Consider the following 24,258-nt stretch of genomic DNA (forward strand, 5'->3'; position numbering starts at 1 on the left):
GAGTGTGCAAAGCTTGCAGGGGGAGTGCAATGCTTGCAGGGAGTGTGCAATGCTTGTGGGGGGAGGGCAATGCTTATGGGGGTGCACAACGCTTGCAGGGAGTGTGCAACGCTTGCAGGGAGCGTGCAAAGCTTGCAGGGGGAGTGCAAACCGTGCAGGGATGCACAACGCTTGCAGGGAGTGTGCAATGCTCACAGGGGGTGTGCAACACTTGCAGGGAGCGTGCAAAGCTTGCAGGGGGTGTGCAACGCTTGCAGGCAGCCCCGCGGCAGCCACCCGCACCCCGTCGCCCTGCCAGGCCCGCAGGCTGGTGCCCGTCCCCGGCAGCCCTGCCCTCGGCTCCCGGCCCTCCTCGGCCCCGGCGCGATGCCGTGCCGGGCTGCTGCCCCTGCGCTTGCAGCCTGCAGCCCCCCAGGCCTGGGCACGCGGTGCCTCCCCCCCACCCGCAGCCCGGCCCCGCATCGCCCGGGCACCGGCGCCCGGCTGCAGCCACGGAGCTGCCGCGGTGCCGGGATCGCAGCAGCGAAGACGCGTCGGGAAACACAAACGGAGATCACCCAGAGCCGTGGTTTTAATTTTTTATATTTTTCTACGAGAAAAAACACGAAGGACTGATAAAACACCGCACCTCCGGCCCAGAGCAGCGCTGAGCCCGCGCGTGAGCCTAACCGGCCGGCACAACCACACTCAGCTTTAGGCCAAGCGAACGTCTCCGGCTTGGTTTCCGCCGACCGTGTGGTGCAAAGCGTGGCCGGGCGTCCCCGCGCCAGCTCCGCGGTCCGCTTTGAATCGCTCAAAACGCATTTTTCTAAAAAGACGACCTTGCGCAGGAGGGCTGGGAATGACAGGCGAGGGGTTTGCAAACAAATGGGTCTGGCGTCGGATGCCTTGCGTGGCTGGCGGAGCGAAAAAAATGATGCTTGGGGAAAAGGAAAAAAAAAAAAGTCAAATCCTACAGCTAAAAAGGAAATTGCATTAATACAGATTGTTTTATTTAAAAAAAGCAAACCCTGACCTCTACTTCAAAAAAGTCATTAGACATTCTCCTTCTGAGAGGCCGACGGGGGATATTACTGAAAGGCCAGTTAATTTCTCAATGACTTACTGTTCTTGCTCTGCTCGTGGAAATGTGTAAAGAGTCGGAGGGTAATTTAAGGCACCCTGCAGAAAGGTGTGTAAATCTTTGCATGTCTAAAGAAACTTTACCAGACCGCTAGGATCGGGAAAAAGAAAATGCTTGGCCTTTTTTTTTATTTTTGACTTTCCTTTGGAACTCCGATCCCCTTTGATCATAAAAAAGGTCATATTTCACCCCAGAAAAAATATCAGCAATCACAGGGCCGAGGAAGTGCGAACCCAAGGGGGTTTCGCCGACGATTATTCCCTCCGTTTAATTATTTAATGCCGTGAGCGGAGCGAAAGAAGTCTCCCCTGGAAAAGCCAGACGGGTCAAGAGTAAGGTCCGGCCAAGGGCGAGGAGGAGGAAGGGGGTTATAAACGCGGCCGAGCAAGGCTGGGGGAGGAAGGCCGGGCCGCGGCGCCCTGCAAAATGCTCGCGGCAACTTGTTCCCCGGCCCGGGGGAGACCTGGGGGCCGGGGGGGGAAAGCCGGGGGGCCGAGCGGAGGGCGCAGCTCCCCACGGAGACCCAGGCGCCTCCAAGGCCACTTGTCCATCGCAGCGGGGCGGTTTGGTGGGATGAAGCAGCTTGGGGACGGGGTTGCTCCCGTTCTCCCAGTTATTCCACGGGAAGAGTCTGTTGCCAGCGGGCACCGGGGAGGGAACCGGAGGAAGCGGTGTGGGATGGAGGGTCAAGCCGTGCCTGGCCCAAGGGACGGTGGCACGGCTGCGGGGCCGAGCTTTGCTCAACCACGTGCGCCGGTGCATCAACTCGGGGAGCAGCGTCGCCTTGCACCGCGCCGGAGGGGCCCGTCCGGGGGTGGGAAAGCGGCGTGACGCCCCCCCGGGTTTACACGGCGAGGAGGGGGGCTAACCTACCGCTGACTCCAGTTTCCCCATAGCCAAGGCCCCAAATTTGGCCCAGTAGGTGCAGGAGTGGGACCGAATAGAGGGGCAGAGGGAGGCTGGACCGGCGCCTTGGGGCCTCGGGGAGCCCCCGCCCCATCGCCCCGAGCCTGGCCCGAGCCGGGCACCAGCGACCAGCCGCCGGTTTCTGCCCCCCTCCCACCACCTCCTCCATGTATATATATATGTTTAATTTTTAAAGAGGAAAAACTCCTTTTTCCTCCCCCGGTGGCTGGTTTTCATTAGGGAGGTTTCTTTGTAACCCCGAGGGAAGCAGCCTCGGAGTTTTTAACTGCGGTGCAGGACGTAATTATCTCATTAGGGCGAGAGAGCCGGGCTCGTCCCGGGGGAGGCGACCCCGCCGCGGGGGGGGGGGTCCGGGGGGGCCCCGCCGCCGCCTGCAGCCGTCGGGCCGGGAGCAGCGGCCCCTCCGCCCGCGGCGCGGCCACTTACACTTGTTGATAGAAGCACTTAAACGGGCCGGGGGGGGATGTGGAAGGGGTGAAAGAAAAGGGAGAGAAGCGGCTTTTCCGCCCGCTCTGCCCCCCCGGGCGGGTGCGCGGCTCGGCCCCGGCGGGGGGCAGGTCGCCGGGCCGGGGGGCGAGGGGCCGCCCCGCTCGGCTCGAGCAGGGGCGTTTGTTTGAGCAGCTCCAGAGCAAAGAGCGAGGGAAGAAAGTTTGGGCTGGAGCGTGGTTTTTTTCCCCAGACGTCAGCACAAGGCGGAACAGGGGCTGGGGAGGGAGCCCGGCTCGCAGGGCAGCCGAGAGTTTTTTTCTTTTTTTTTTTCCCCCCTTTTTAATTATTATTATTTGGGGGGGGGGGAGGTGGGGAAGGGGGCCGGGGAGCGGCCCGGCACCTCGGGGTGGGCTGCGGGCTGGGGGGGGGGAGCCATGGACTCGGCGCCAGCCTTCGCCATGGACAAGCCGTTCGCCCCCAGCGCCGTGCGCGGCCCGGAGCCGCCCGAAAACCCCCAAAGCCGGAAAAACTTCAGCGTGAGCCACCTCCTCGACCTGGAGGAGGTGGCGGCCGGCATGAACGGGGCCCCCCCCGGCGGCCCCCCGCCCGCCGGCGGCGCCAAGGCCATGCCGGAGCCGTCGGGAGGCAGCAGCGGCAGCGAGGCAGCGCCCCAGGACGGTGAGTGCCGCCGGCCCCGAGGCAGCCCCCGGCGGGGTGGCCCCCCCCGCACCCCGCTTTTGGGTGCCCCCCCGCTCCCCCCCGCCCCGGGCCGGCCTGCGCGGCTGCGGAGCCGGCGGCCTGTGCGCAGCGCCGAGCACAGCGGACAAAGGGCAGCGCCCGGCGGGGCTGAGCATCCCCCGCGGCGGCGCCGGGGCTGGGGGCGTCCGGGCCTCGGTGGCGGAGGGGCTGGGGCGGGATGGGGCCCCCCCCCCCGGTTGCCGAGCTGCGGGTTTGCCCGGTGCCACCCGCCCGGGAGCAGTGTTGGGCGCCCCCGATGCACCCCGGCCCGCAGCGCTGCGACGAGGGAGCAACCGGGGGGCCCTTGCCGCCCCCCCCCTCCCCCGCGTTGCACCCAAGGGTGCCGGAGCCGCCGGCTCTTCTGGGTGCCGGGCGGGGGCCATGGGCCAGGGAGGGGGCGCGGACCCGCCGCCGGGCTCCGGGTCGGGGTCGCCCCGTCGGTGCGCGCTCCGGTTGTGCCCGTAGGCACCGGCGCCGCCGCCACCTCGGCAGCCCCGACGGCGGCGGCGGAGGGACCCGCACCGGGGGGGGGGACAGGGACCCTGCACCGGGAGGGACAGGGACCCCGCACGGCTGCCTCCCCGCCGGGAGCGGGGGCGCCGGGCGAGGGGCGGCCGCGGGCTCCCCGGGCTCCCCGCCGCGGTTTCCGGGCCCCGGGAGCGGAGGCGGCCGGCGGGGCCGGGGGAAGCGCGACCGAGCGGGTCCTCTCCCGGCACAGACCGACCGGGACCGGCGGGACAGACGCGGGGCAGCGGGGACAGACCCGGCCCCCTGTCCGTGCGCCCCCCTCGGGACAGAGCCGCGCCGGGAGGAGCCGGTTCGGCCGCGGTTCGATCGCGGTTCGGTCGCGGTTCGGTCGCGGTGCCCAGGCGGGGCGCAGGGAGCCGGGAGCGGGTCCCATCCATCCGTCTTTAACGGGACCGATCCGCCTGCCCGGGGTGGCCCCGCGGCCGCCACCCGCGCCGGGATGCGCGCATCGCGCTCCGCTCCGCTCCGCTCCGCCGGCCCCGGTGCTCCGCGCTCCGCCCCGGCCCCGGCCCCGCGCCCGGCTCCGGCGGCCCCGGCCGCTCCGCAGCCCGGCGCTGGGGGCGGGGGGCGAGGAGGACTCGGGCCGCCCCCGAGACGGAGCCGCGGAGCCGGGGCACCGGGAGGCCCCAGGAGCCGGGCGCCCGCTCGGGTGCCGCGGGGAGCAGCGGCGGGAGGGGGACGGTGATGGAGACCGAGGGGTGGAGGATGACGGGGACGGGGGCACGGACCCGGCGTGAGCGCTTCGCCCCATGGCCTGGGGCCTTGTCCGCAGTGGGGTCCCCACCCCGAGGGGACCGGGGAAGCATCCTCCGAACCTGTGTTTGGCGGCCCCGGCTCCTGCGTCGACCCCAGGCTGGTTTTCTGCCGCGCTCTGGGGTGCCACCAGTGCCCCCGAGGGCCCGACCCCGGCGCGGGTGAGGAGCGCCCCACGGTCCTGCCGCGGCTCTCGCGTTGCTTGTACGCGGCATCCAGCAGCTTTCTCGCCCTCACGTCTTATTCCCTGCACATTCCCCCCTCTCGGCAGAGAAACCCCCTCTGCCCCCTCACCCTGCCCTTTGCCCACCTGGAGATGCTGCGGGTGAGGCCGCACACCGCTTTTTGGGACGGTATCTGGTATTTTTGGTGTTATTTTCCATTCTCCTTCCCCTTCCCTTGGCTTTTGTCCATGCTTCTCGCATCGGCTTTGGGGACAGCGGAGAGGTTTTCGCCCGGCGCTGGGGCCGTGCGGGGGGCCGCGTGCTGCGCAGGAGCAGGGAGCTCCGGGCAATCCTGCCCGGCCACAGCACCAGCCCCTCTCGCAGGGCTGTTTGAAAGCAGCAGAGAAAACCCTCTCCCCACATCCTGCTGCGCCCCAAAGCCATTCAGCGGGGGCCCGGGGCCGATGTGAGTCCAGAGAGAGCGACGTGGGGGCTCACTGATCCCTGCAAGCCCCTTTTTCACCCCAAAAAGCTGATTCCTCCCAGGCTGGAGGTCCTGCATGGTCCTGCTGCCACTGGCACCGCTGGACCACGGGGGATGTTTCCTGGTGGCACCTGTTTCCGCGAGGACACGGGATGGGGACAGAGCCAGCCGGCACCCGGGATGCTCCGAGAAGCCATCCTGCGAGAGGAAGCGTTTCTCCCAGCGATCCCACCTGGAGAGGAAACCACCTGGGCAACGGGAGCCAAAAGCAGCCGGTGGGAAGACGGACGAGGACACGGGGCGAGGAAAGCTCCGCGCGTGCAAGCGCGGGTGCGTGAGATCCCGAACCCACCGCCCTCGCCCGACCCGGGACGCAGCGTCCCAAATCGAGCAGGGCAGACGCGGAACCCCGCGCGAGCGCCCTGCCGCTGCCAGCACCAGCCTTTCGCTCCCCATCCGCGACGTTCTCAGCATCAGCGCGATGACAGCGAAGGAACTTTTACTGGTAACGTTATCTTTTATTGGCATCCTAAAGTGAAACAGGCCCTCGGCGTTTTCTTTCATTTTCCTCTTCACCACCGTTTTTTTTCGCAGCAGATGCACGTTTCGAGCCCCGCCGGTCACCGGCGAGGGCGTTTAGCAGCAATGCAAACGAACCCCTGCGGCTCCGGCTCCGCGGGCGCATCCTCTCCGGGGACGGACACGCGGGTACCGAAAGCCGCGGGGCCGAAACCCCGTGAGCCGGGCGGAGGAAGCGCCGCAAGGGGGGGGGGGGGCGCGGGCTCGTCCCCTCCGTCCTCCCCGGCGCCGCGCGGCAGCCGCCCCGCGCAGACCTTCCGCGCAACTTCTGAGGTCTTGAAAGCTTGTTCACCTCCTTTCATTAGACTAACAAATAATGTGTAACGCGAAACATCTGTTAACAACAGCCCTTAATGTTCTCAAGATGATAAAGCAGGAGGGTAATTTTGGCCAGCAGGCCTTGACTGATGGCTTTTCAAACAACGAACTTGCTTTTGGGGCTGCTCGGGGGTGGGAGCGGGCGCCGGCTCCGCCGGGCGCTTTGGGGCTGGCCGCAAATTCAGCGGGAGCCGCTGCGTGTCCCGCTCGGGCACAGGCCGCCTCGGAGGGCGCCGATGGGATCGAGATGACGTTACAGCAAATTGGTCTTAATTACGTAAAGGAGGGCAGATTAAAAGGGTGAAGGGAGCCGGGGAGGAGCAGTGTGTAAATGCAAGCGCAGCGATCCGGCCGTCGGAGGGATCACCCTGGATAACCGCGTCTCCAAGCCCGTAGCCCCGGCATCCTGCTGCCCCGCCAGCGCCGTGGGGCAGGTGGGGCTGGAGGCCCGGGGGCAGCAGATGCAACCTCGGCTGTGAAATCAGGCTCCACCCGGGAGCTGGACACGCTCCATCCGGCTGCTCCCAGCCCAAAAGCGGTGCTGGAAATCGGCTGTACCCTGTGCCGAGGGGGCTGCCGGAGGCTTCCCGGCTGAACGCGGGACCTGCCGTGCGCCCCGGGGAGGGACGAGGCTTCGAGCCCTGTGCAGAAATGGTTGATGCACATCACTGCATCCAAGCAGAGGGTCTCGGGGTTTTTCCCCCTAAAAATAAGCAATGGGGTCCCTGCTGCAGCAGCACCCGGGGCAGCACCCGCAGCAGCGGCACAGGCCCGGAGCAGCCACTGCGCCTCCAGCTCATGCCCGAGCCTGGCGCTTGTCTAATGATGGATGCTCGCAGGTCCCCGGCGGAGCATCCGTCAGTGCGCATGGAGCAAGCACCGATTAATCCCGTCCCGGCTGCGCTGCGGGGCGAGCTCCCGCCCCAGCCCGCCTCCCCACCACTGGTTGTGCTCGGCCGGGGCCGCGTAGCCAGGCTCCCCCCAGCCCCGATTCGGGACCCCCCGGGCTTGCAGCCCCCCTCGCCGCCAGCCCGAGCCAAGCCTGCTCCCGGGGGCACGTTGCTGCCCGTTGCCTCGGCCCCCTCAGCCGCAAATGCCAAACCTCCTTTAAAATATATATATATATATATATGTATAAACATATACACACACACACACATATATATATATCTTCATTTTTGGGTGCATGGGGGCTGCGTGCCGCTATGCCAGGGCCAGGCAGGTTCCCATCGCCTCCGACGGGCTGCAGAAGCGCTCAGCCAGCTGGGGCAGGCACAGGTCCACGCGGGCACCGAGGGGGCCCGTGGCTCAGATCTGCGCTGGGTTTTCGGTGGGAGCCATGCGCCGGGATGCTGCTGCTTCCCACCCCACTTCCCAGCAGGGAAACGCTGCAAACGGGGCCTCCGGCTGCAGCTTTGGCCCCGGGGACGCCGGGGACCTGGGTGCAATGGGGACGCGGGGCTTCGCTGCGCCATCGGGGAGCCTCTGCGGCCCCGCGCAAGGACGCGGTCCCAGTCCCCGGCGGCGCGGCTGAGCCCCCGGCACGCGGGGGCACCCGGACACCTTGTCCGTCCCCCCCGGGCTGTTGTGTCTAGTGGAGCGGGAACAGCTCAGTGCGAGAGTATTTCCCCTCTCCTTTTGGGCTGTTATTTCAGGGAACGGGGCTGATTCACAGGAAAAATATGAAATTTCGGCTCTGCGCAGCCAAGATGGGCGAATTTCCGCGAATCAGCAGTTTAAGAGCGCCTGGGCGTGTGTCCGTAGCTGGGAGGCTGATGAAATGATTTAGGGCTGCGAGGCTGCCTCATCCGAAACCCTTCCCGCGGTGCGGGGCCGAGCTCCGGGGGGCGATTCCCCCCCCCCCGGGCACGGGCGCTCGCCCCTGGGCTCAGCCCGCTGCCGGAGGGCACCGAGGGGCCAGGCTGGTACCCGCGCCGGGCCGGCATCCCTCGGCTGCGGATGCAGCCCTCGAGCATCCTTCATCTCCGATGGGTGTTTTCCCAGCTGGAAAAGCAAGTGGGAATAGGGAGAAGGCGGTCGCGCATCCGGGGCGCAGGGCAGAGCCTCGGTTCCTTCCCCGAGGCCGGGGAGGCAGGAAAGCGGCTGCTTTGGCTTAAAAAAAGGAAAGAAAAGCCCTGGCTTGGGTTTGCAAAGCAGTTTTCCGGCACCCGTTTGACGGTGTGCGCAGCTTGGCAGAGCCAGCTCATTTTTCACCGGATGCCCCCAAATTTCTATTAATTAAAAAAGAAAAAGAAGAAAAACAAACCCCACCCTCACCTTCGAACCGTGCCCGGCGCCCGCCCGAGGGCCGCGCGGCAGGAGGTGACGCTGTGCAGCCGTCCCCCGGCGCGACACCCCCCTCTCCGCGCTCGCGGGGGCTTCTGTGCCGTCCCGGCAGCAGAGGGAGGGGGGGGAAAACGTTGTTTTTGCAAACAAACCCCCCCGCTGGCGGTGGGATGTGCGGGGGGGCGGCTGCCGCCATCCCGGGGCGTAGCAGGCGGCGGCGCGCGGCGGCCCCGGGGGCCGGAGGTGTTAATTCGGCGGGAGGCTTAGCGAGGCCGCGGAGGCGCCGGGGGGCCGCTCGCCGCGGGGCCGGGCTCTCCCCATCCCCGGGAGAGCGGCAGCGCCAGCCTGCCCCCCCCCCCCATTCCCTCCCTCTCCCCCCCTTGGAGCGCGTATAATAAAGCGGCTTTTCAGCTGCGGCTGCAGCGATAGATCAGGAGGAATTGTATGAGGCTATTAAAGGCTGTGTGTCTCTGGATGGAGACTGCGGCTAAGCCCGGCGCCAGGCGCGCGCGCTGAACCAGATGTGTGGAGGCGCCGTCCTTCCCCGCCGCTGCAGCTGAGCGGCTGCAGCCTTCACACGCGAGCAGACTGGAGCGCACATGGCCGGGCAGCGGGGCACGGCCCGAGCCGCGCGGGGCACTGCTGGTGGCGGGGGGTTGCGTTGCCCCCCGAGCCGCGCGGGGCATCGCCGTGGGGCAGGCGGGGGGTTGCGTTGCCCCCCGAGCCGCGCGGGGCATCGCCGCAGCGGATGGCTTGCATTGCACCCTGCATCCCGCAGGGCATCGCGCCGGGGTGGGACATGTTGCCCCCCCCGCCCCGAGTCACGCAGGGCACCGGATTGATGGCACCGTGCGGGGCATTGCCGCGGGGCCGGGAGGGAATTGCGTCGGCTCCGGAGCTGCGTACGGCATTGCGGCGGGTCGGATGGGGAGGTTGCATTGCACCCTGAGCATTGAAGGTCATTGCAGCGGGGGGGTCGCAGCGATGCTGCAGGGGGGCACACGGCACCGCAGGGGACTGCGCGCAGCACTGGGCAGGTGCCGCGGGGTAGAGCCTAGCCGAAGGCTGTGGCCCAGCCCGGGGCACCCCTCTGCGCCGGCAGCCCGTCCCCAAACGCGGCAGCACCCCGAGCCTCCTCCCGCTGCCCGCTGCGGCCTGAGCCGGGCCGAGGCAAGCCGCAGGGACCGCTCTCTTTGCAAGATGCTTTCGGAGCTGTGCCTCTGCATCCCCTACCCCACGCCAAAACCCCAGAGACCCCCCGCCACCGCCCGAACAGCGACAACTCACTGAGCTGCTTGGAGCAAACTGGTTTCCTTTAAATTAGAAGAAACTGAGGCGCTGCAATTAGCATTAGAGGTTTATACGACGTAAAGCAAATGTCAAAACTAAACTACCGAGCACCGGCCCTCTGCAAAGCCCTTTGCGTGGCTGTTCGGACATGACGCGTTTATTGATCAGGTTTTAAGTCCTCCCGGGATTCGCAGGAGAGCAGCCGGGAGGTGCCGGCCGTCGCCGTCCCACAAACGCACATGCCAGCACGTTAAAACCGGCGTGGTTTCCGCTGCGAGCTGGTGCCGTTGCAATAGCCGGGCTTGTGTCGTCGGGGCTGCGGGGCCTCATCCTGCAAGATGCTGAGCGCCAGCTCCTAAAACCGCCGGCCGGGAGGGTGAGAAACCCCGGTGCAAACATGGCTCGTGCAGCGAAACGAGGAATTCGGAGCAAAACCGTCCCTGCGGAAACGTGCTGCGGTGCCCACGGTCCCCGGGGAGCTGCCACCGCGCACGGTGCTGCTGTCCCTTCCTGCGCCCCGGCGCGAGGCACCGTCCTACCGCGGCAACGGTTAAACGGGCCGGGTGAAAAAAAAGAAAAAAAGATACGAGCCACTTATTAAAATGAATGTTTTACAATAAATTTGGCAGGGGGCCACTGACCTCAAATGAAAACCAGACCGAAGGACAACAATCCCGGTCGCCGGCGAGGCTCTCGGAGCGCCCACATGCCCGCCGGGGTCGGCCCGCTCGCTGCCACCTCCGCCGGGCACGGAAAAACCCCGCTTGGCCCCCAAAAAGGAGAAGAGCAGCTGGTTTGGGAGCAGGAGCCGGCCGCGGGTCGAAGGCCCGGCTGTGCCCCGGCTGGGGGGGCAGCGGGGGTTTGCAGCGCCTGCCCTGGCGCTCAGCACGTCCCCCCCCCCCATCTTGGCAATGACCCTAATGCAATTAGGCCTGTGCTTTAACCTGGAGGGCTGGTGTTGGGTTTCAGAGCCAGATGCCATTTGGGGCTGGCTTGCTTTGGGCTTTTGCTTATTAAATTCCAAGAAACCACCTTTTTTTGCGTTGGGGGGGGGGGAGACCTGGGATTGCCGTGCCAGGGGGCTCTGGCGGGGGGCCAGCCCTCCACGTCGCGCTCCTGCTATGCGCCGCGGGCCGGTTGCTTTTTATTTTTCGAGACCCCCTGCAAAACCCGCAGCGGGCTGTCGACGCCGTCGGGGTCTGGGGCAGCCCGCCGCCTCGGCCAGCCGCCGCTGAACGCGATGGGGGGGTTCAGCGGGACTTGGCGCGAGCAGCTGGGCGCTGCTCCCCGTGCCGGAGCTCGTTAGCGTTAATTAATTGCACGTGCCGCGTGCCCGGCCAGGCGAACGCGTGAGCTGTTACGGGCGGTGGTGGCGCGAGGATGATGGCAGCGCTGCCGAGGCTGCGGGACGGGGCCGGCCGGGCACCCGGGCTCGCGGAGGACGGGCTCTGCGGACGGATTCAGCACTTGGGACCGTCCCCAAGCAGCGTCCCCGATTCCCCGGGCTGGCAAAGGGCCGAAAAGCCCATTTTTCCACCCATGGCGGGGGGTTACGTGGGCTGGATCCCACCTGGGGTTCCCGAGCTGGGGCCACCACCAGGACCCCGGGGGTCCCAGGAGCCCCGTGACGGGTCTCTCCGGACCCCGTCTCCCAAAGGGCCCCGTGGCGCGGCTGTTCCCAGTGCCGGGTGACAAGGAGGGTGACACTGCTCCTGCCACTCGCGGGCGCCTTCCTGCTGTCCTGGCCCTCCAACCACCCGGGAGAGCCCAGGGCGGGGATCACTCTTGCTGCTCAGCCCGCTCGCGCTGGAGCTCCGTGGCCAAAGATGCTCCCCGTCCCCTTCCCGAGGCCCGAAAGCCTCCCCCCGGCTCCGTCCCCTCCTGCGGGGAACGTGGCTGCAATTAATTCATTAACCGCTTCCGCTGACGCAGGAGCCGCCCGTGCCAAAGCGCCGTTCCCAGCCTCATCTGGATGCGCGTCGCCCCCGGCCGCGCACGTCCCCCTCCGCCGCGCTGCGGAGCCAAGGCAGAGCTCGGCACGGCCCGGGGCCCCGCGGGATGCGGGATGCGGGATGCGGGATGCGGGATGCGGGATGCGGGAGCGCTCGGCGCGTGAAAGCTGCAGGCTTTACCCAATGCACACGGCCGCGGCCCCACAGACGCCGTCGGAGCCCTGCGGATTTACAACCGCGCGGTGACCCGGCCCGAGGGCTCTGCCCGTCGCTGCTAATTCACGGCACGGCGTCTGCCTTTTCCTGCTCCGTGGGGCCTGCTGGGGATAACAGGGTGATTGTGGGGAAAAGCAGGGCAGGATCAGGCCCTAATCCCCGTGCAAACCTCAGGAGCGGCCGGGGGCTCCTTCGGCCCCAGGGCATTATCCGCGGCGTCTCCAGCCCTTGTGGCATCTCCAGATCTCGTGGCATCTCCAGCCCTCGTGGCATCTCCAGCCCTCGTCCCTCCCGCGCTTCTCCAGGTTGTCCCGGCTTGTGGGACGGGGGCATCGGGACTGTGCGGGCTGCTGCCCATCGCCGGCAGTGCTGCTCGCGAGGCTGCACCGCGAGAAGCTCCCTCGGCGCCGTGCAGAGTCGGGGCCTGGAGCGGGACCCCACGGCCACGGAGGCTGCGACCCCCGGGGCAGCCTTGGCCGCGCTCTCGGGACCGGCTTTGCCGCTCCGGGTTAACAGAGACACTTTCCCCCCAGCAAAACTGGCAGCCTGTAAAAACGTGTCAGCGTTTCAGTTTTTTCACAATTAATGAGGTGAAACATCCTCGGAAACATTTCGCTGTAATGTTTCTCCAGTAGCTGAGACTTGCCCCGCTCTTAAATTTTTCATGCGCGCCGCTCGAGCCGAGAAAGTTTCCTTAGGACTCAGCACATTTGGACCCCCCCGGCCTCTCCCGCCAGCGCCGAGGCCCCGTCCCGAGCCTCCGTCCTGCCTCCGCGGCCTCCTTCGGGGCTCTGCTCGCCGGGGAGCGGCGCGGGGGCACGGCCGCGAAGCATCCCCGCTCGCTCGGGGGGGAGCGCGTCGCCCGGCCCGAAACGGGTCCCACCGGCGCGGGATGCCGGGACGCTTCCCGGCGGAAGAAACGGAGCCGGGGGGAGAAACGCCGCCGGGGGGGACCCCAAACCCTAAAGCCGTGCCGGAGCACGGATTAATCCGAAGGGAAACGCTTCCCCCGAGCGCATGATTTAGAGCCCGCGTTAAACGGTTGCACGTGGAGCTCTCGGGGACGTCAGCGCCGCGGCTCCCCGTCCCCCCGGAGCAGAGGGGGACGGAGGGAGCCCACATGTTTACCGAGCGAGGCCATGGGAGAAACGCAAGACATTGTTTTTCCAAAGGATTTCTTGGCTGTAAAAGGCCGCCGCCACCCTGCGGCTTCCCTGATGAAGGCCCAGCGTTAATTTGTTAAATCCACATCAAGTGCCCGGAGAACCAGTTGTTTATTTTTGCTAATTCAGCCGGCCGAGATCAAATTGGGGTTTTATTTGTTAAGGATAAGCCTTAATTAATAAAAGCTATTTATTTGGTTAGAGCTGGCCGCAGCCTGAGGGTCAGATACGCCATGATCATTATTTCAAGTAAAACAAACCCAAAACGTCTCTCAACAGTTTGAAAAAACGTAGAAACTTAGAGGGCTGAATTTATTTGTCTTAGGAAGAATTTACAGCTAATTCCCTCCAGGCCATTTCAGCCCTTAAATTATACCCAAGAAGAAGAAGAAGAAGAAAAAACGCTGTTACGGGAGGAGAAGGGAAGTAACTCGTGCAGAAGAGTTGATCATTCGGCTGGGGGCAGGGGGGTGAAAAATGTGAACCTTAAAAGGTCTTTGGCAAACTGCTCCCATATAAATGGAACGTGTGAAATAATTTAACGGCAGAAAACCGGGGCTCTGGGTCCGGCTGCGATGGAAAATGAAGCACATTGGAAGGGAAGCAGCCTCGGCTTTTTGCAAGACAGATCTGAAGTCGCTTCCCTCGCTGCAGAGTCCGCGGGGTAGTGGTGGCAAAAGGGAGATGATATGTGTGATCCCTGTGGCCGGGGGGGCCGTGGCGGCACGCGGAGGGGGATTTTGCAGCATCAGCCGGAGCCCGGCCCTGGGAGGAGAGGGCTTTGCCCCCGTGGGAGCTGCCGGGATGCCCGTGGGGATGCTGAGCACCGCGGGCGATGGGCACGCTGCCGGGACCAGCCTTGCCCGGGATGCGGGCTGGAGACCCGCGTCTCGGAGATGGTGACGGTGCCCTCCCGGGAGCCGAGCCTTGCAAGTGGCTGCGATCAGAGATGACACCAGTGCGTCTCTTAGGTCTGGACCGCAGCTGCGCCGAGGTCATTTATCGCTCGCTAATGGAGGTCGTAAGTCAAATCTGGAGCCTCAGTGGAAATCTAGTGAAAATCACCTATTTACAGCACTCGGCTGCTGACGGCATGGGAGGCGTCCGGGACCTGCCAGTCTGAGGGCCTCCCTTGGCAAGGCGAAGAGCCGCAGCCAGCGAGCGATTCCTACAGAGGAGCAGTCAAAGCACGGAGAAAAAGGGCAAGAGCCGGAAAAGCGGGCTCGGTTCACGCTCAGCTAAGTCAACACGGCTCTGACCCAGCAGCGCTGGGGCCATTGCCTTTGCAAATGGTGCAAGACCAGTCGCTCCCCCGGCTTCCCCCGGCACAGGGCAGTTTTCCTGCAAATGCGCAGCCCAGACTCAGTTGCATCCATGCTCCTGCCCTGATGTGGTGCCGCGAGCCCCCAGGACTCGGTGCATGGCCCTCGCCCGCCCGTGAGCCCCGGAGAGGCGGCATCACCCAAGGCTGGGCATCACGACCCGCTGCAGAGGAGACCAGACCGTGTCCAAGCCACCTCCAGCACCCCAGGGCCAGACCATGTCCAAGCCACCTGCCGTGCCCCAGAGCTCATGGGCAAAAAGACTTGCATCTTTTCTAATGCACTGGGTAAATTTAAGGCTTCTTTTTCTTAAACACAGCCTGGGTCATCTCCAGCCCAACCCGGAGCGTGGTCCCTATACGAAGGGCAGATTTGAGGCACTGCAGACATTGCCGAAGTGTTTTTGGAGGATGGCCACCGCGGCAGCCCTGGGACGGCTGCTGTTTGCAGGCGAGGGGACGCAGACAGACGGGCAGCAGCAGCGGGACGGTGCGCGAGACGTGGGGGCAGCCCTGGGTGCTCCCCCCGGTCACCCCCCCGCGTCACCCTGCAGTATTGAGCGATGTTCTCCCCCCTCCCGCCCGCCCCTACGTTTTTCTTCCCTTCGGAGGAAGCTGTAATCAGTGGAAGATAAATACGCTGAAGGAAAAGGTGGCTGGGGGGAATTTTTCAGAAGTCCCCTCTGACCTCCAGGTTGGACAATCAAGCCAAAGTCTCCAGCCGTGCCGCAGATTAACCCCCCGGATTACAGCTGACCAACGCACAGGGCCAGGTTTTCTCTGCAGCCGCCCCAGGTGGGTCCTTCGGGGGCAGAAGAAACACGGTGCCGAGCTAGTTCTGACTTTGGGCCATTAAGAAGCCTTATTCGTGGAAAACCATCCAGGTGGGGAAACGCTTTCCCATCCCTCCGCTGGCAAAACGCTGCCACGACCGCGGTTCTCCCCAATTGCCTCCCACGGGCGCAGAGCTGGGTCCCTTCCCCATTTCGTCGCCAGAGCGCTGAGCAACGTTCATTTTTGCAAAGCCGATTTCCGTGTATTGAGGTATCTTTTCGTAGAAGCGAGCGGCTCGGCTTCGCACGCTGTAAAGCTGTCAGGCGCACGCCGCCGGCAATTAGGACGGGCTTTCTCCGGTCCCGCAACGCCTGTCGGCTCTCCCCTTCCCCGTCGGCTTCCGCATCCCTTTACCGCTGCCTTCGCCCGCTCGGGGAGATCTCATACGGCCGGAGATGGGGCCAGGTCCTACGGAGCCGGTCTGAGAGTTAATTTAAGAAAACCTTTTCGCCTCCTCCTTTCTTTCGGCCGAATTAGGGTGGGTGAGAGAAGCCATCGCTTATGGAAAAAGTCCTACAGCCAGATTTTAAATCGGGATGAAACCAAATGGGGGTTATAAATTTTATTTATATATTTAATAGGGTTCTGTTGAAATCATTCCTATAAATGAGTTTGGTGGGGGGCAAAAGGTGCCCTTGGTGATAGCCTGTCCCGGACCAAGCCCCGTGCGGCAGTTTCCCCATGAAGCCCTACGGGACGATCATAAACCCTCCAGGAAACCTCTCTCGCCCTATTAAATTTTGCGGGCCTTTCCCAGCGTGGATGGTTCCCGTTTGGATCCCAGCTTCCCAGAAGGCTCAGGGACAACCACGACTTGACTTTTGTATTTTAATCCAGCAGCTCGTTAGCTCGCTGAAGGAAAACAGGACCAAAAAAGGAGCTTAACTAAAAGGGGCAACTGGAAAGCAGAGACTGGCAGAACATTTGGAGCTGCAGAAACCCGGGCTGGAGGGAATTCGCGGAATTTTATTTGTGAGCCTTTAGGCACGAACCGCGGCAAAGGGCAGCCTGTGGTCTGCAGGGAACGGGCAGCCTCAAACCCACACGTACTTCAGACCCGGCGCCGTTCATGGCATCCTTCTCCCACCAAGAGCGCCCACGTCCCAACCGCAACAGCAGCGGCCGTTACCAGCCCGGGGGGATAGCGATGGCCAACGAAGGATCAAAAGCACCCGGGTACGAAGACCGAAGAGGAGGGTTGGGAAGAGCTCTGCCCTGCTCCGGCAGCTGAAATGAGGCCGTGGGAGCCAGACAGAGCTGCTTTTCCTCCCAGCCACCTCTTCCAGTCCCGGGATGCTCTCCTTGCTCTGCGGTCCCAGCAGCTTGGCCCCACCATGGCTGAAATGACGCAGCGCCCAGGTGGGCGCCCATGGACGGGGCACGGGGCGGATGGCGGCACCGAGGCCGGGCTGCCAGGTCCCCGCGTGGGCCAGCGCCTCCTCCCCGCCCGGCGCTTAGGCCCTTAATGGGTCATGGTGTTCGAGGCACCCAGCACTCCCCGGCTCTGGCACAGATCCTCGCTATAACACAGCGCCAGAGAAGCAATCTGCTCTTTCCACGAGTCTGCTGCCAATGCTGGAAATAAATTTAACCCTTGCTTCTCTGCCACTTCGGCCGCCACATCCCCGGGAGCGGCTTGTGTTTGGCGCCGAGACGCTGGTATTGGCATTGGCCAGCAACACATTTTTCAGAGAAAGGTGCAAGAAACTCTGCAGTAGGTACCAATTTGGATCCTGCTTTTGGCAGAAGGGTGATTAGTCCCCAAGATAACTTGCCTGCAGGCATCTGGGTCTCTCTGCTGCTCAAGGCTCATAGCAGGATGGGACAGCCCTTGACAGTGATACCCTCTAGCATGAATGGACCTTAAGGACTTGATGGAGAACTTGTTGGCAACATTTTCATGGCTTCCGTTATTCAGAATTAAGGCCCAAGTAGGTTTTTCTGGCCTTGAAGATCTTGGAACCTGAAGTTTCCTCCTAACTCAAGAGTTAGTGTCTTGAAGCAGGAGAGTTAATATCCCTTCCAGTAGATTTTGTTACTTGCTCAAGTATCATCTGAAAATGCTGCACATCTATTTAATAAGTATCAAGATAGCTTATAGCTTCAGCATGTTCAGGGAACAATAACTCCTGCCATCAGAGCCTCTAGTTTTGATACAGAGCAGAAAACCCCAATACAACCCTGCTATGAATCAGAGCAATGTCATAAAACTATTAACATTTCAAAAAATTCAAAAAATACTTTCCCACCAGTAGGTACAGATTGGATCCAGATGCTTTATTAAGGGAAAGAATAATTAAGCAGTACCTCCATACAGAAGAAAACCAGCAAGAGGTATTCCCCATGAAGGCTTTACAGGCAACTAACTGGGTATCTCAGAAGAAGACTCCATAAACTTACCTAATCTGATAATACTAGTGACAAAGAGGGGATTAATCTCAGACTGGCTGAAAGCCCAAGATCAATACTGAGAAACCAAACTACACCCTCAGCTTCACATTTCCGTGAGCCAACAACGTCAGAAATAGACACTGTAGAAGATGAACTCCAAGAAACGTGGTAGCATTTATTTCTAGCTACGAAGAGAAGACATGAGCAACTGCCCAGTTACAGTCCTGTGTCACCTTGCATAGACATGCTGCAGCCAGAATTTCAGAAGCTGCTGGAGTTTGAAAGCTGAGACCAAGATTTCAAAGGCCTTTTGGTTTCCAACTTCTTTTGCCACCCGTGGAAAGCTTGACCTAAACCCTTAGGAAGAGCCAAGGCCAAGATGTTCCACTGAAGAAGTATCCATGATGGGGGGCAGCAACTCCAGCAGTTCAGGACAAGTGCTGCCCTGCCCCAGCCAAGTCCAGGAAGACCAGTATTCAAAATCAGGCACCAGGGTGATTTTAATCAGACACCAAAAACCCTTAGATTTTTGCAAATTTTGATCTTAACACTTCAGCAGATCCTGAAATAGGTTTTGATTCTCACAGCCAGAATCCATATGGTCGTATGCACATTGCTCCCTGCTCCCCGCAAGATTACACATACCGGTGGGTAGTATTGCTGTTATTTGAGCAAACCATTGCAGTCCTCTCAAGGAAGGCTCAATCCTGGCCTTGCTGAGCCCAAGGACTGCGACACAGGCTGCCGTGCAGTGCACGCACGGAGCAGGGAGTCAGAGGGGCGGCAGGTTCGCGCATGGGTCTGATTCACAAGCTGCGTCTTCTGTGGTTTCCCCAGGCGAGAGTCTGAGCCCGAGCCGTGGGGCGACCAAGAGGAAGAAGAAACAGAGGAGGAACCGCACCACGTTCAACAGCAGCCAGCTCCAGGCTCTGGAGAGAGTCTTTGAGAGGACACACTACCCCGATGCCTTCGTGCGAGAGGAGCTGGCGAGAAGGGTGAACCTCAGCGAGGCGAGAGTCCAGGTGAGCAAAGGTTTGTGTGGGAGAAGACAAAACCCTCTGCCCCTTGTCTCCACGCAAGAGCAGGGACCGTCCCCTCCCTCATACCAGTGTGAGCAAAATCAGGGCCGGTGGGAGGGATGCGGGGACATCCCTGCTCGCTCCTGCGCCACAACAAACCAACCTACATGGTCGCACTCTGTGTCCGGCTACACTAACCACGTTCCCTCCCCTCCCAGGTCTGGTTTCAGAACCGGAGGGCCAAGTTTCGCCGTAATGAGAGGGCAATGTTGGCCAATAGATCAGCATCGCTCCTCAAATCCTACAGCCAAGAGGCAGCCATTGAACAGCCCATGGCCCCACGGCCCACCGCTCTGACCCCAGAATATCTCTCCTGGACCAGCACCTCTCCATACAGGTAAGTTCAGGTTTCGCGGGGAGCTATGCCTCGCACAGGGAAGATGGGAGGGAGGGCAGGTGGCCTGGGGGCAAACTGCCTAAAGACAGTTCCCTGCGGGAACGCAGCCCTGTGTTGCTGGTGAGGATGCAGGGAGCTTTATGGGGCTGAAAGGGAGATGGAGGAGCTAGGAATGAACGTGGGTCAGCCAAGAAGCCCATCTGGCTTTGATTTTGGAACCTGTTTCAGTGCTGGTCCCCCAGCTGTGTGTCCTCTGCCCACCACTGAACAGGCTTTGCGGAGGTTCCCACTGCAGATTTTCCTTACATCTCTGCATTTCAGAGCGGGGGCACAGTCCTCCTGAGGGATTCACTTGGCCCCTTGGAAGGGTCATGCTGACCCTTCCCACATCTCAGTGCGGGAGGAGTGGAACAGGTCCCTTCTTTGGTTCCCAGCTTTGGGTGTCCAGCCATCTCATCCAAAATCTAGAGGCAGGGCCTCCTGCCACATTTTTTGAGGGGTTCCCACATGCAGTCAGTGACATAAGAATGCTAAAACCTTGACTGCTCTTGTGGGAGATGTCTACTAACAGAGAACAGCCAATGCGGCCTGGGAAAAGGGCAAGAAAGCTCAGGTTGCCAGCAACCCAAAATGAGTGAAGCCAATGGTGCTCTTTGGCTCCAGAGCTGCCCTGGGCATTGGGGCTTCTCCAGGGGCAGCATCGGCATCTCATTCCTCCCCCCCTCTCTCCCCCTTGCAGCACTGTGCCATCCTACAGCTCAAGTGGGACCGCGACCCCCACCCAAGGGGTGAATATGGCCAACAGCATTGCCAGCCTACGCCTCAAAGCCAAAGAGTTCAGCCTGCATCAGAACCAGGTGCCAACTGTGAACTGACTGGGGCAAAACACCCCTGGTGCCCTCATCCAAGATACCAGTGTGGAGCTCCTGTGCCGGTCCAGGACGAACCCAGCGCCCGCCCAATCCAAGTGCCACTCATCCAATGTCTCAGCACCTCTCCTCTCCTTTTCCCTTTTGAAGGTAGAGTCAGTCCCAGTCCAAAGTGGCACATATTATAGACACATATGGAGCAAACTTGGTTAGAAACTTGCTTTTCCGCACATCCTTATAATAAAGGCTATATATACACACACATACCCCCCACACTCTTCGAGGATAAACAGACTTGCCAAGTTAACAAGAATTTGCTTCCAAACATGGAAGGATCTTGGACTATTGGTTTTGACCAATTTGGGTATCCTGCCCAGAGAGCCAAGGAGTTATTGGGTCTTCTCCTCCCACAGGGACAGCGTTCAGTGGTGGGAGGATCGCGACACTGCATGAGGCCGTTGTATAGAGCCCCCTTTCCTCTGGGCTGTCGCTGCACCGGGACTGTTCAGCAATCCGGCTCGCGTTACTCAATAGTGTGGCCAAAGCCGACGTGCGGGTTTGCCTATCTGTACATCACCAGGCTGCAATGCCGGAGAGAGACTTCTGCGAGCCAGCGATGCACCCCTGCAGTGTACGTCCTTGGCTGTGCCCCCGCACCGCACTGGCTACATTTAGGAGCTGCCCGTGTCAGCACAGATTGATGCTGTTGGGCTTTACCCATTCCCAGAGAGGTGGGGACGGCTGGAGCATCTCGAAAGACTCACTCCAAGCCCGTGAGCTCTCCTGCTAGCTGGGGGGGCTCCACGATAGCGCTCCAAACAGACCCTGTTGCTCTGAGTCGATGAATTTGCCAGCGATTCTGCAGAGCCCCAGGTCATTGAACCGTCCCAGGGAAAGAGAAAATTGGAAAAAGCTGTTGGTTTCAGCTGAGTAGGCGGCTCCCAGCGCTTCGTGCCAACGGCAAAGCAGGCTTCGTCTTCCGGAGGCACAGCCTCCCCTTCGGCAGCTCCGCAGATGTGTTTAGGAGTCTGGGGCTGGCGACTCCACAGGGTTTTTTTTATTTTTGCAGAAAGGAAAAGGTTTCCCTCTCGCCCCACCCCACCACGTAGTTGAATGAAGGGGCTCTTGACTGCAAGGTGGGATGTGGGCACATGGGACCAGCACAGGGCCTGGGAGAGCCCTTGGCGTCCTGCTCTGGTGGGAAAGGTTTAAAATAGCCATGCTAGGGAAAGAGAGCTGGACCGAGAGCCCTCGAGAGAGAGTTTCCCACCACATGGGCAACCTCACCCCATCTACGCCACCCAGTCCTGCATCCCGCACACGTAGGGCTTGGTGGCAGAGAGAAGAGCCCTCAGCCTCCATCCATCCTTGGTCCTTCTGCTGCGGCTGCAACAGCGCAAGACAATCGGGTGCCAAAGCAACGGAGGCTTCACCGTATGGACAAGAAGTCCGCTGGGAACCAGACCAGCCTTTCCTCACTTACTGCAAAGAGCCACCAGCCCAGCATCAGCGTTTGGAGACTACTGGCTCGAACCAGTGTGGCCTGGAAGGAAAAGGCATCCGCCCTGCTTTCCTACAAGGGCCTTGGATGAGCCAGGGAAGCTGGAACGACCCAGGGAACGCAGCAGTAAGTTGGAGGGCCAATACAGCAACTGCTGAGTTGCTTCCTGCAGATAAACACCCTCCAGGACGCAAGGCTGGGAGGGCCCAGACTACCCGTATGCCTGCCCAGGAGAGAGCCCGGGTCCTCCCCAGCCCTCCCAAGAGCATCCCGCCACACTGGGGCTCTGGCTGCCGCTGATCGCGGTACCTGGCGGCTGCAATGACACCGGGACCCTCTGCTTCACCCAAACGGCGCCCTCGCGGCGCAGGGAATTCACCCCGCAACCAGAGGCCATTTCACCGAGCCGAGATGCAGAGACCCGTGCGTTTCAGCGGCCGAGGGACCCGGCCCCTTGGGGCGATGCTGCCAGCAGTGCTGCCCCGCGCTGCCCCGACCTCCGCTCCCACCTCGCCAGCACGAGGGGCCGGGGCAGAGGCGGGAGAGGAGCGTGCAGCCCCTCCGCCGTGGGGTGAAGCCTATGCAGTCACACGCAGCCCCCAACGGCAGCTTTGCTGCTCCACCGAGTGCAAACCCATCGCGCTCAGGAGCGGAGCCTCCTCTCCGAGCACCGCGGCCAGAGGGGATGCAACGGGCATCGCCCATCCGATCTAGGTAGAAAAAAAAATCTCCTTAAATACCCACCCCGTGCCCCTCACCCCTGTTTCCAGGGCTGGTTACTCCTGGCTTTACCCAGTCGGACTGCAACGGGGAGGGAAGGGGAGCACGAAGGACCCCAGAGAGCCGCGACGCAGAGACCTCGCAACAGCCGAGATGCGCCAGGCTGGGGAAGAACCGGAGTCGCTGCAGATCAAAACATTCTCCATGAGAAATGCCGCTTGGGGCAGGAGGAGGGGAACGCCGGGGCTCCTATTCCCATGGAAAGCACGAGGCTCTTTTTTCAGTTATACAAGATGAAACCACAGGGATATAAATGTCGTTGCCTCTTTGAGAGCATTAATGAAAATAAACCCATTTAATAGTTTGCAGATGCCATTTCTGTAAACCTAAAAAAAAGCAGGGAATAAATATTTCTTCACTAAATATCTATATGTATATATATATTTGAAAACATTCACGCCTAATCTTAGGGCCCCTCCTTTGCCATACTCTTGGCAACTTATCACAGATTGTCGGTCAGTGTCAAAGCCTCACGGAGAGGAGGCACAAATTGCACCCATGGAAGGATATCAGGATGGAGGGATTATTGTAATCTAAGCTTGCTCCCTCTCCTTTTTCATTTGTACATTGCAATTACTTGTAACAAGATCCACGGTGGATTTTTTTTTTTTTTTTTTTTTTGCATGTCTATGTTTTGGAAATTTTTGTAAGGTTTTTTTGTAAAAACAACTCTTGTGAAATAATGGAGGAATAAATATTTTACTGAGTAGAAATGTGTCTGTGCACGCGACGGGGACGTGGCCTTTCCCTTGCCAGCTGCAGCCTTTCCCTTGCTGGCCGCGGCTGGGATGGTCTCCCCACCTGCCCCAGGCGAGCGCGAGCGGCACGGGCGATCGACTGCTCAGGCGAGGATTAGCAAGGAGATGAAAACCGTGAAGCTGTCCACCTTCCTGCCTGCGATGAGTCCGGGCAAGGGTTTCTTTCCCCCCATGACTGCTATTCCTTGCTTTGGAGGAAGGCTTCTAGCAGGGCTTTGAGGGGAGAGGAGGGAGAGCTCCAGGCTGCCTTTGCAAATACGGCTCCTTCGAGGTTCCTGTCCCTGCTCCCGAGGGTCTGCCCCAAGGACCCGTCTCCGGTGCTGTTCCCTGGCCGGGATCTGCACTGAGCCTCTGCCAGCCGAGCCGGACCGGAGCAGAGGGACCGCATTGCTGCGGCCGAATTTACAGGCATTCTTCAGGCTCAGAGACCCGGAGCTGACGTTCAGAGGGGACAGAAATTTGCCTCGAGGGGTGCAGAAAACTGCCTGACGAAGGCCCCCGCATAATCATTAATTGCAGGGCTTTGCCAGATCCGTATGGTTTCATTACAGGGTCACGAGCACAAGCTTTTGAGGGAAGGGGGTGTTAGGGAAGAGGGCTCAGTCTGCTTTGCCCCTTTGCAATCCCCCTGTGCGAAGGCACCGTCAGAGCTCGGAGCCTGCCGCACGCCAGCTGCACGGGCCACCCAGTTCCCGCGATGGGGGAAAGCACCGTGCTCACCCTGACGCGACTCCCAGCCTCTCCCACGACAAGGCCAGGGAGCTTGTGCTGACACGGGCCCCACGCGCGGGGGGCTGCTATGCACCTGGCTTTGCGTGCCATCTCTGGGACCAGCATCCCCATTCCCACCCCGAGCATCCCCCTTTCCGGTGCACAGGCCCATCCAGACGGCTTTAGCCCCACTGTCTATTCACCAAGACGAGAGCAGGATTTAAGCACCCCCTGTCTCTGGGAGCAGAGGGGTTTAGGCTGTGGGGCCAGTTTATACAGTGAAGTCCCAGCAGCAAGGGAACAGGACGAGATGGGATGGACCTGGAGCAGGCTGCAGAGCCCTTTACTGCTGCGTTACCAGCTCAAATCCAGCATCGTAAATGGGGGTGGAAATCTTCAGCCACTGACTGAGGCTTCACAGACATCAGGGCGGGCTGGCTGTTGCAAGAGTCTCTTCCTCCTGGAATGAGCACTCACGGCGGAGACCGCTAAAAAAATTATGGCAAGGCCTGGGGAGCTGTGAACGGACAGCGTGGAGGCCTGAGCCTGCTGTGGGAACTGGAGGCACCTGAGAAACGAGGAGCTGGGTCTCCTGCACTGTCACTGCAGCCACGTCCAGGCAGTCGGACTGACATCGAGCTCCTGGGCTTGGTATGTGAAGAGGGACCAAAGTCAGGCACCTTGGAGGTTTTATCCTCCAGCTCTCTGGAAACAGGGAGGAAAGTCA

The 24,258-nt window shown here is 61.6% G+C and overlaps 1 protein-coding gene across 3 annotated transcripts; it reads left to right on the top strand.

Moving 5' to 3' along the window:
- The first annotated feature begins 2,235 nt into the window (after positions 1-2,235).
- Positions 2,236-22,761, top strand: PRRX2 (paired related homeobox 2). Of its 3 annotated transcripts, XM_026101827.2 has the most exons (4): positions 2,285-3,157; positions 18,334-18,518; positions 18,734-18,912; positions 19,652-22,761. In XM_026101827.2, the coding sequence occupies exons 1-4, from the start codon at positions 2,914-2,916 to the stop codon at positions 19,785-19,787; spliced, it is 744 nt and encodes a 247-aa protein (XP_025957612.1). In that variant the 5' UTR covers positions 2,285-2,913; the 3' UTR covers positions 19,788-22,761. The 3 variants fall into 3 exon arrangements, with proteins under 3 accessions (XP_064379821.1, XP_064379822.1, XP_025957612.1); XM_064523751.1 differs by lacking the exons at positions 18,334-18,518; positions 18,734-18,912; positions 19,652-22,761 and adding exons at positions 5,209-5,651; positions 5,741-7,342 and having other exon boundaries at positions 2,236-3,157; XM_064523752.1 differs by lacking the exons at positions 18,734-18,912; positions 19,652-22,761 and adding an exon at positions 5,209-5,651 and having other exon boundaries at positions 2,241-3,157; positions 18,334-18,488.
- The last annotated feature ends 1,497 nt before the right edge of the window (positions 22,762-24,258 follow it).

Source organism: Dromaius novaehollandiae, chromosome 20 (assembly GCF_036370855.1).
Source record: "Dromaius novaehollandiae isolate bDroNov1 chromosome 20, bDroNov1.hap1, whole genome shotgun sequence".
NCBI lineage: Eukaryota > Metazoa > Chordata > Aves > Casuariiformes > Dromaiidae > Dromaius > Dromaius novaehollandiae.